Source organism: Pteropus alecto, unplaced genomic scaffold (assembly GCF_000325575.1).
Source record: "Pteropus alecto unplaced genomic scaffold, ASM32557v1 scaffold189, whole genome shotgun sequence".
NCBI lineage: Eukaryota > Metazoa > Chordata > Mammalia > Chiroptera > Pteropodidae > Pteropus > Pteropus alecto.
Genome location: NW_006442117.1, coordinates 1,416,045 through 1,426,345, shown reverse-complemented (window position 1 = coordinate 1,426,345; position 10,301 = coordinate 1,416,045). Strand labels below are relative to the sequence as shown.

The following is a 10,301-nucleotide window of genomic DNA, read 5'->3' as shown; positions in this document are numbered from 1 at the left end:
TGGGGGGCTGTCTGGGAACTGCGCTCTGTTGGGGTGGATGGTGGGGTGTTTGGGAGGAACTCTGTGCTTCGTCTCCAGTTTTTCGTGTGGCCCACGCCAGCCACCCCCACTTCATTTCAGCCAGTCCCTCCCGTGTCTGCACCCTGCACCTGTCCTCCGCGGGTGGACATCGTCTGCCTCCTCGGGCACACCCGCCCCGCGCATCCCTCCCATCCCCTCTGAGGCCCTCAGATGTCCCCAAACCCTGTCCAGCGTCCGCCCACCCCCTTCATCCCGGCCAGCAGCCCTGCCTGCCCTCATCCTCCTTGTGCTCCAGCCTTCGGCCCCTTCCTGTCCACACCCTAAAACCCGCTTATTGTCCCTCGGCACACCCAATGGCACAACGCCACCGCTGAGTAAGCCCATCTCTGCACCCCACACCTCTTAAGCGGGGTACCGGGGAGAAAACCAGCCACTGAGACCGCGGTCACCTCAGCCGGACCCCCTGCCCTGTCAGCTCTTCAGCGGGAGCACTCCGGGCTCCTGCGACGGGGCGGGGGCTGCGAACCGGGGCTACGGGGGTGGGGACCCCCCACCGAAAGGTGCCCAGAAGCTCCACGTGAGACCGCGGGCTCCGCCGCTGTGAATGGGGTAGCCTAGCGCCTTCTCCCTCCAGCCCCAGCGAGGGGCCAAGAACACCAGTGGGATTATGTTTCATTTGTTTCAATGCAGAACTCGGGGTGAAACATGGATTTTTTTAAATAAAATAGAGGAGCGAGGAGAGAGGGACGGTGACAGCTGACACCGACTGAGCAGCCTTGCGCGGGTGACGGCTGCCGGCACCGTCGGCCGCTTCGGAGGCGCGCGGGATTCCGGCCGAGCACAGACTGACTGACCTTTTGTCTCCCTTGTTCTGACCCATCTGCCCCGCACAGAACCGACGACGTCCAGGAAAACGTGCTGGCCGTGTCGCTCTTTGTCCTGGTGTCGCTGCTGGGGTTCCTGACGCTGAGCCGGGGCTTCGGCCGGGACCTGTGGCTGCTGCTCCTCTGCCACGTCATGGCCAGCTGCCAGTACTCGCTGCTGAAGGCAAGGCCGCGTCCGAGTCTTATTCCCCCCCCCTACCCCGCGCACCCCGAAAGCACAGGATGATGACCCCGGCTCTTCTGCTTTGTGTTCTAGAGTGTCCAGCCGGACCCCGCCTCGCCGATACACGTACGTCTCCCCGGAGGCGAGGGGCTCGTCCGGAAGGGAGGGGGCCGGCCAGACTCTGTTCAAAGGCAAAATATATCAGTGCACTGAGTCTGTAAATAGGAATATTAGGTAGAAGTATTCTGCCTGGTGGCCAAGGTCAGGCCGGGCGGAGAGCACGGCGTGCCTGGAAGTGGTCCTGGCCAGGGTCGGGGGGCACAGAGGGCGTGGGGGGTCCTTCTCTGTCCCACCGGACTCCTGGCGGGCGAGGCCCAGGCTCTGCCGTCACACCGCCTGCGTCCGTGTTGTCGGGCCCCGCGTGGATGCTGGACCCCGAGCCAGGCCTGACTGTCCGTGCCTCGGTTTCCCTGCGTGTGGATAAGGAAGTAAAAAGTGCCTGGGGGTTCAGCGGCCCACGCGGGGTGCTTACGGCGGCCCCGGGCTCAGAGAAACTGCTTACTAAGTGGTGTCGATCCCTATGGCTGATGCCGCCCACGAAAGCCTGAACCGCCAGCCCGCTGACACGAAGCTCGCCCCTTCCTGCCCCCATTTCCGAGCACGTCCTTACCGCTCACCCCGTAACGGGGGGCTGCTCTGCACGCGGGACTCTGGCCCGATGTGACATTCCTCCACGAGCTCCGAGGCGCACCCAGCTCCCCGACCCGGCCGCACTCCCCTGGGGGCGCCGAGGGCCCGCGTCCGGCGCTGTCCCCGCCGGTCCCCCACCTCGAGCCTTCGTGCTCAGACCACCGCCTGGTGGACGCCCAGCTCCTCCACAAAGCTTTCCATGGTTATGGCGAGCTGCTGCGGGCCCCTGGGGACCCGCTCCCGCGAGAGAAAGCTGCTTCTTCCCTCCGTGCCGCTTTTTAAAAATTCATACCCCGGCCTCGGGCCCGCCTTGAAATCGGCGGCAGCTCGCGTTTCGTTCACGGTGGCTGAGAAAGGCTTACGATCGGCCGATCACGCTGCTCTCCTGTTAAATTCCCGTTCCCGGTAATTGGTTTTCACGTAACATCTTGTTTTCCCCCCAGACCCTGACTGTCAGGGTGAGTGGAAGCCGCATAATTAGGGCATTGAGATGTATTTGTCGTGATCATCACCAGGAATCCAGGGTCCGCGGGGGGACGTGCGGCTCCGCGAGGCGTCGTCCCAGCCGCCCTAGATGCCGCACGCCGCCCTCCCGTCCCCCCGTCCCGTGATGGCACTCTGGGGTCGCTGGTTCCTGGGGGGCTCGGGGAGGGGCGCCACGTGCAGGGAAACATTCGTTTTGTGTGTGTGCTTTCGGGAGCAGTGCAGAAAATGCTGGTAAAGATGGGAGGCGGGTACGGCCGCGTGACCCGTGTCATCGCTGTAAGCCGGAGACACGCGGTCTACGTGGCTCTGTTCCCGGAGGCCCAGATCGGGCATGTCGCAGCGAGGTGGTAAGAGGCGGCTTCTCTTGCTGTCACAGGAAGCCAGCATCAGGCATGTAACGCCGTCCGGTGATGCGGTAATTAACGGGCTTCCACAGGCTTCCACGCAGAGCCATCGTGGATTTGACTAGGCATCTCTCATGGTTCCAGTGAGGAGAGAGAAAATGCTAGACCTTTCCTCTGGCCGCCTGACCGCGCTGCACAGGCGTCCGGTGGTGGCTCGCCACCCCCGTGTGTGGATGGCACAGCCTCAGGACGGAGGCGGCTGGGAGGGGGCACGCGGCCGGCCAGAGGGGCGTTCTCGAACCTGCCGCCTGTCCAGCCGGCACAGCGTCATCTGTCAGGGGCTGTCAGGGGACATCGCTGCCACGTTTGCAGGCGGGGGAGGGGCGGCCATTCAGGTCAGTCGGTTCTCACTCCTACGGGACTGACTTGTTTTTCCTCTCGGTTTCTTTCCGGGATCACCAAGGCGGCAGATTTTGAGCAAGTCGTTAACACCGGGAGATGGCCAAATAACAATAAAATTCTGTGTGCCGCTCTGTACGTTTCAGACGTGGATGTAGAATGTAGAAGGACAGGCCAATGCGCGTGGGACAGTAGACCCCGGGCCTGGAGGAGATGCCTCTGACCGTGAAAGAAACAGGTCTAGAGAGCTTTGAAAGCTGACGGTTGGGAGGACCGGGAGCGTCCTGAGGCTCAGAGCGGGTGGAAGGGTCATGGTCATGAAGCTGGTTCTGGGCACGTGTGGGTTTATATTCAGGCCGACGCACGCAAAATGCAGACGGCCCTGTGAGAGGCAGCAAACGCCTGGGATCCCCCGCGTGGAGCCCGTGCCACGGCTGTCCCCGGCGCCTGCAGAGACCCAGCCTTGCTGGCCTGGGGCGGCACCTGGCAATCTGCGTTTTAACGCCCCCAGGTGCCGCTGCTGGAGGCAGTCTGCGGTCACCCGTGAGAAACGCCGGGGTAACAGGCAGCACGCGGGTTTCCAGGTGTGAACCCAGCCACGCACAAACTCTGGGGTCCTGGTCACCTCTCACACGCGTCACGGCCCCATTCGTCACTAACGGTGACCGACATTCACACGTCATCATTAGCCAGAGTCCATATTTTACCCAGGTTTCCCTGGTTTGTCCTTGTCCTGTTTGAAGACCCCATTCAGCACACCCCCTTACCCTCGGTTGACACGTCTCGTCGGCTTGTCAGGGCTGTGACAGGTTCTCAGACTTTCCTTGGTTTTGATGACCCGGACAGTTCTGAGGAGAATCGCTCAGGGATTTCGGAGACTGTGTCTCCGTTGGGACTTAATCTGATGCTTAGCCCGTGATTAGACTGGGTTGTGGATTTGCAGGACAAAGACTCCAGGGATAAAGAGCCATTTTCACCATTTCACCTTGAGGGTCGACACTATCAACACAGCTCAGCCCTGTTGATGGCGACCTTGATCACCTGGTTAAGGTCATGTTTATTGGGAGTAGTTCTGAATGACATAAAATAACTCCTCAGTTTACAGGACTGGAAATAAGGTGGTCAGCTTCTTTTTAGTGGCTCTCCAAAGTTAAACAATATTTATCTTTTTTGGTTGTTTATTTACTTTGCTTAAAAAGTACTCTTCAAAGCACGAGCCGTTCCAAATTGTCTTCTCTTACTTTTCATATACTAAATTCCTGCCATGGAAAAGGGGCAGCACTTAGGGCGCCACCCCGCCCAGCGAGGGGGACGCCCAGGATGGGAGGGCAGCAGGGTGTCAGCCGACATCCGGAGGGACGTCACGCTGAGGAATACTTGGATGTCCACTTCGCTGCCCCTCGGTGAGACGCCCGCATCTGCCCGTTTGACATGGTTCACGGACCTGAAAGACAGGGAGTTGGACCTCAAATAAACCGTCCTGTGGAATGAAATGATGGGCTAAGCTCACAGAAGCGCTTCTGCCTGTGTCCTCAGTTTCTACAGTAGCTCATCGAATTTCTGCCATACTGGGTCTGAAGAAGCATTTTCCGAGCCAAGCGCTGAGAGCGTTCTGACCCTTTGGCTGCTGCTGGTCCCCCATCCGCGTCCTCCAGCGTGTTTTCCATCCCCTTATGGTGCCACGTGGGAGTGACCGAGTACTGCCTGGCCGGGGTGTTTCCGGGGTTCAGCTTTCTGTGGGGCAGTGGGTACCGGACAGAGCGTGGGGTCCAGGGTCCTCGGAGGGGAAGCCGACACCCCGAAGCTATCGCGACGGCTCTCCCCGCTCTCTACACTCGCTTTGCACGAGTCACGCTCACGTTACGTGTGCAGGGATGGTGACTGTGACAGATTTAGCGAAGTCAGGCCGGGCCCGGGGCCTGGGAGGTTCCGGCACAGAGTGCAGCATCGCCCTGGGGTCGCCAGAGCCGGGGCGTCGTGGCTGGGAGGGCAGGTGGCCAGCGACCAGGGCCGCGTCCGTGCGCTGTGTCCGTGCTCCGCGTCTGTGCATCGCGTCCATGCGCCATCCCCTGGCATCTGCCCGTGGGCAGGTTTCTTAGTCCTAATGCCTCAGGTTCCTCTCGCTTGATGGAAATAGCTGTAGTTTTGGGGTCTGAGGATTGGGGCGCGGGTCCAGTTAAGGTGGGCGGAGCACGCAGAGGCCGGCTGAGTGGGAGCTGTCGCTTCACCTCGGCCGTCGGCATGTCCAGGCCCCGGAAGGTGGGCGGACGGGGACACGTGCTCACCCGGCGGACGGAGGGGGCAGGGATCCCCCGTCTGCCACAAGCTCGGGCGGCCACCGGACGTGGGGCGGGCATGTGGCCCGGCCATGCCAGCCGGTTCAGCCACCTCTGAGGCCCAGGCGCAGGCCTCCCCCTTCCCTCCCCCGCCCCCCGGGCCTTCTACGGCTCCCTCAGACCCCATCTTCCTTGTAATCAAAGCCGTTCGTCTGTTCGGTTTTTTCTTACCAAGCCGGAAGCGTTTGAGCAGCCCAGTCTCCTGATGAGAGGGTGACAAAGGCTCCCGGTCCCTCAGCCACATGCCCGCTGTCCACAGGGCGGGCGTTCCGGGGCTTTCCACAGCCTCGCTCGCCTCCCCGAGCGTGGCCGTGATACTGCAGGTCGGCGGGGCCGACCGGAGACCCAGGCGCACGCCCCGCACCCCATAGCACCCCACGGCGCCCCCCGAGTGCTTCAGGGCTACAACGGGAAACTTGACAGCTCTTGAAAGGTGGTCCATCTTCACCTGGAGGAGCGAGTGGAATTTTTCGATTAAAAAATGCCATTCCGGGGGGGTGTTGACGATGGAGTCACACGTGGAAGAAGGGAGTGGAAAGCGGAGAATTCGAACAGGCGCCGAGGCGGGTAAAGGTGGCTTACGGGCCGCGTGCCCGCGAGACAGACGCCTGGAGCGGTCTGGGGACCCAGCGCAGCGTGGGGAGCGGGGCGAAGCGTGCGGGGGAGGGCGGGCTCTGTCCCCAGGAGCCGCGGGTTCTGTCTCGTGAATCACAAATACGGAAAAAGCGTCTCACACCCAATAAATTAAGTGTGACTTGGCAGATCTCCGATGGCGTCTCAAACTTGTTCAAGGCCACAGGCTTTCAGTTCCTAGAAAATCTATTTTTAACCTTTTAGTAAAAGGAAGCATCGGGACGAGGGGGAGGTGGCTATTTAATTACATTTCCTGACCGGCGTCTGCTTGAGGAAACGTCTCGCGTGCCTGCGTGTTTGTGCACCGAGCGGCTCTCTGTACCAGCTTCTTCTGACTTATTTTGCTGTCCACTCGGTAAGAAACGCCTTAAGATTTAACTTGGGCTTTCGTTTCCTTTTCCCTTCTTTTTTTTTTTTAATGCAGAGAAAGTGTTCCCACACCCATTAATCTGTGACCTAGTTGGATTCGACAGGGAATTTCATAAGACCGCAAATATTCCTTCCAGACTGAGCCTGGACTCAGGGCCGAACGTTGCCAGCCCCTGTGGACAGTCAATGTTCCCTCCTATTAAAAGATGGTCTCGGGATAGGCCCGTGTCTGTTACGGAAGCGGCGGCAGTTTAAATTGCGTTTCTAAATATAACACGTTCAAGGCAGGGACTAAAAATTCACATCTGAAACCATGTCGCTTTCATCTTTCCTTTTTATGCTCCAAATAGCTCATGGATTACGGGGAACATTCTCCCCCTAACTCGCGTTTGTTGTTACTTTGAACCTCACGAATGACGCATCGATTCGTTAGATGCGAATTCTTCATCGGCTTCTGCTCAGGAAACTTGATGTCACGTCTTTTTCTTAGTTTTTCTGTCCATTCGAGTAGGAGAATAAAAATTGCCCCTGCTTCTCTCCTCATGGCGATATTTCAAAGGCTAAAACGAGATCTGTTAAGTTTTTGCTTCTCCTCAGAGGAAAGTGTGTATACATGGCAGGGGACTTTTTGTAAATTATGTCACTCCGCTGTGCTACGCTAGGGCATTTTGTGCAATTTCTGCAGCTGGAACTTTGACTTGCATAAGGGCCTTTGTGACGCACAGGGACCTTGAGGCCCACAACTTATAATCCTATTTCTCATTAACCGTGGAGCTCAGGGCGGACCACGTAGTGCAGAGAACGGTTGAAATTGGTTTTGCATGTGAAGCGAACGATGCCAGCGGAAGTTTTCCTGGGGGGAAGGTGTCGAATCGGGTCTCGCTGCAGCCAAGGGTGGGGACGGCATTTTCGGGCAGGTGCCGTGGGGTCTGGAAGGCATCACGTGCCTGACGTTCTTTGGCGGAGTCGGCATCAGCGATTTTTCGTCGGTGGGTGTCTCGTGTGTAGGACTCATGTAGGGCACAGGAAAGAATGTGTTTTGAGGGATGAATCGTATGATACGGTGGGAACGTTAGACGGTGAGGATTTTGCCATCTGAGCGACATAGCGGTGCCGTTCAGAAGCTGCGTTTGTCTTCCAGGGCCACAACCGGATCATAACCTACAGCAGACCGATCTATTTCTGTGCGCTGTGCGGCCTCATCCTGCTTCTCGACGCCGGGGCCAAAGCCAGGCGCGCCCCCACCCACACCGTGTACGGCCTACAGCTCCTCTCCCCAGAGTCTCTGCGGTCGGCCAGGGACCTCGTGATGGGTGAGTCCGTTTGGGGTCGTCGGGCCCCGACGTGGACCTACCCCGGGGGTTGACGTGCACGTCGTGGTGTCTGGACTGGTCCCTTGGTGCCCGGTGCGGGGCGTCAGTGAGATGCCCCGGGATGGGTGGGGGGGCTTGGCCATCAGGGTGGCAGCTGCAGCCTCATCTGCAGGGACAGATGCTTGGACGACACCTGAGTAGGCGTGGTTCTCAGTCCAGGGGGAGTCCCGGGTAGACTGGTCACCCAGACTTCCTCGGGCACACTTTGCCGGCCTTCAGCTCCAGGCAGCGTGCGATATAAAACAGTTCCTTCGCACATACTCGTAAGGGTCTAGAGCCTGGACTGCCGACCCAGGTGGCCGGCTGCGGGAATTCCGGCCCCGCTGCTTTACCAGCCATGTGACCTCGAGCAGAGGTCAACTGTCACGTGGGCGCAAAAATAGCGCCTACCTCAGAGGTCGTTGCGAGTCTGAGATGCTCTTATTTATCCGTGTAGAATGGCGCCCGGCACCATGTTAGCTATTACTGTCGTTATCATGCGAAGCGCTGCCTCGGCGTCGGCCGAGGCTCTGAGAGTCGCGATGACATGCAGAAGTTTGCATGCAAGTCATGCGACCTCACTGACCGAACGAGCTGATACAGGGCAGCCACCCGGGAGGCCGCCCCCGGATCTGCTGCTCGCCAGCTGGCCATCTCGGAGGAGACCGCCAACACCGTGGGCCCCACACTAACCCTTCTCTGCCGCCCATGACGGCTCCAGGCAGCCCCCCGGCGGGACGGGGGCAGGTATGGCGAAGGTTTCCCCTGAGCTCCTTATAGGTGAGAACTGGAGGAGACGGTGCACCTGCTGGCTCACCAGCGGCTCGGCCCTCTTCCCGCTGGGCGGTGGCAGGCTGTTCACCCCCTGCACCCCCAACACCGCTCCCCTGCACCACCGGTGAGGGCGGAGCAGCTTCTCAACACGAGGGGTGAGGCGCCAGGTTTCGGGGTACCCCTGAGCTCAAAGAGGAAACAGACATGCGGGAAAAACCAGGGGCCGAGCCGTCGACTTGACCCCAGGCTGTGCCCTGTGCTCAGGACTGTCCGCTTCTGCCCGATGCAGTTCCCGTCGCCTTTTTACATTGCTGGATGTTGGGCGCATCGGACGAGCGCACACGCGCACGCACGCACACACACGCACGCACGCGCACACACACGCACGCACACACGCGCAGACACACACGCGCACACACACACGCACACACGCACGCAAATGTGTGTGAACGCGCGTGTGAACACGTGTGTGAGCGTGTGTGAGCGTGTGTGTACACGTGTGAACGCGTGTATATGAACATGTGTATGAGCATGTGTGAGCGCATGTGTGTGAACACATGTGTAGTAACACGCGTGTGAACGCGTGAGTGCGTGTGTACGTTTGTGGACGCGTATGAACATGTGTGTGAACGCGTGTGGATGCGTGTGTGAACGTGAGTGTAAACGTGTGTGTGAACGCGCGTGTGGACACGTGTGTGGGCACGTGTGTGCACGTGTGAACACGTGTATATGAACACGTGTGTGAACGCGTGTGTGTCAACGCGCGTGTGAACACGTGTGTGAACGCATGTGTGTGAATGTGTGTGTAGTAACGCGCGTGTGAACGCGTGAGTGAGTGCGTGTGTGTGAATGCGTGTGGATGTGTGTGTGAACGTTTGTGTGAACGTGTGTGGATGCGTGTGTAGACACGCGTGTGAACGTGTTTGGGGCATGTGTGAACGCGTGTGTGGACGCGAGTGTGAACGCGTGCGGCCCTCTTCCCGCTGGGCGGTGGCAGGCTGTTCACCCCCTGCACCCCCAACACCGCTCCCCTGCACCACCGCTGAGGGCGGAGCAGCTTCTCAACACGAGGGGTGAGGCGCCAGGTTTCGGGGGACCCCTGAGCTCAAAGAGGAAACAGACATGCGGGAAAAACCAGGGGCCGAGCCGTCGACTTGACCCCAGGCTGTGCCCTGTGCTCAGGACTGTTCGCTTCTGCCCGATGCATTTCCCGTCGCCTTTTTACATTACTGGATGTTGGGCGCATCGGACGCACACACACACATACACGCACGCGCACACACACGCGCGCGCACACACACGCGTGCATGCGCACACGAACACGTGTGTGAGCGTGTGTGTGAGAATGCGTGTGTGAACGCGTGTGTGATTGCGTGCGTAGGAATGTGTGTGTGAACGTGTGTGTGTGAACGTGTGTGTGAGTGAACACGTGTGTACATGCGTGTGTAGTAACGTGCATGTGAAAGCGTGAGTGAGTGCGTGTGTGTGAATGCGTGTGTGGAGGCGTCTGTGAACGCGCGTGTGTGAGCGTGCATGTGTGAGCGCGCGTGAACGCATGTGGACGCGTGTGCGTGAATGCGTGTGCGTGGACGCGTGTGGATGCGTGTGTGAACGTGAGTGTGAACATGAGTGTGAATGTGAGCGTGAACGCGTCACTCCAGCCCGAAGGCCCGTTTCTTGCAGCCACGCGCGTCGCTCGCCCGCGTTTTGTGCTCGCGGGCCCGGGATGAACGTCCGTCGTGGGGGTTCGTCCCTCGCTGACGTCGCACCCGCGATTAGCGAGAGAACGAGACCCGTGCGTCTTCTCGTCCCCCCGGTGTCCGCGTGGGAAGGTCGCGCCTCTGAATTTT

The 10,301-nt window shown here is 59.5% G+C and overlaps 1 protein-coding gene across 1 annotated transcript in view; it reads left to right on the top strand.

The window, feature by feature from the left end:
• The window catches only part of PCNX2 (pecanex homolog 2), a 170,071-nt gene that overhangs the window by 41,355 nt on the left and 118,415 nt on the right, over positions 1-10,301 (top strand). Inside the window, exons 10-12 of the mRNA XM_025039061.1 lie at positions 915-1,068; positions 1,162-1,194; positions 7,467-7,638. Coding sequence (XP_024894829.1) covers positions 915-1,068; positions 1,162-1,194; positions 7,467-7,638 — 359 coding nt within the window. The remainder of the gene's footprint in view (positions 1-914; positions 1,069-1,161; positions 1,195-7,466; positions 7,639-10,301) is intronic.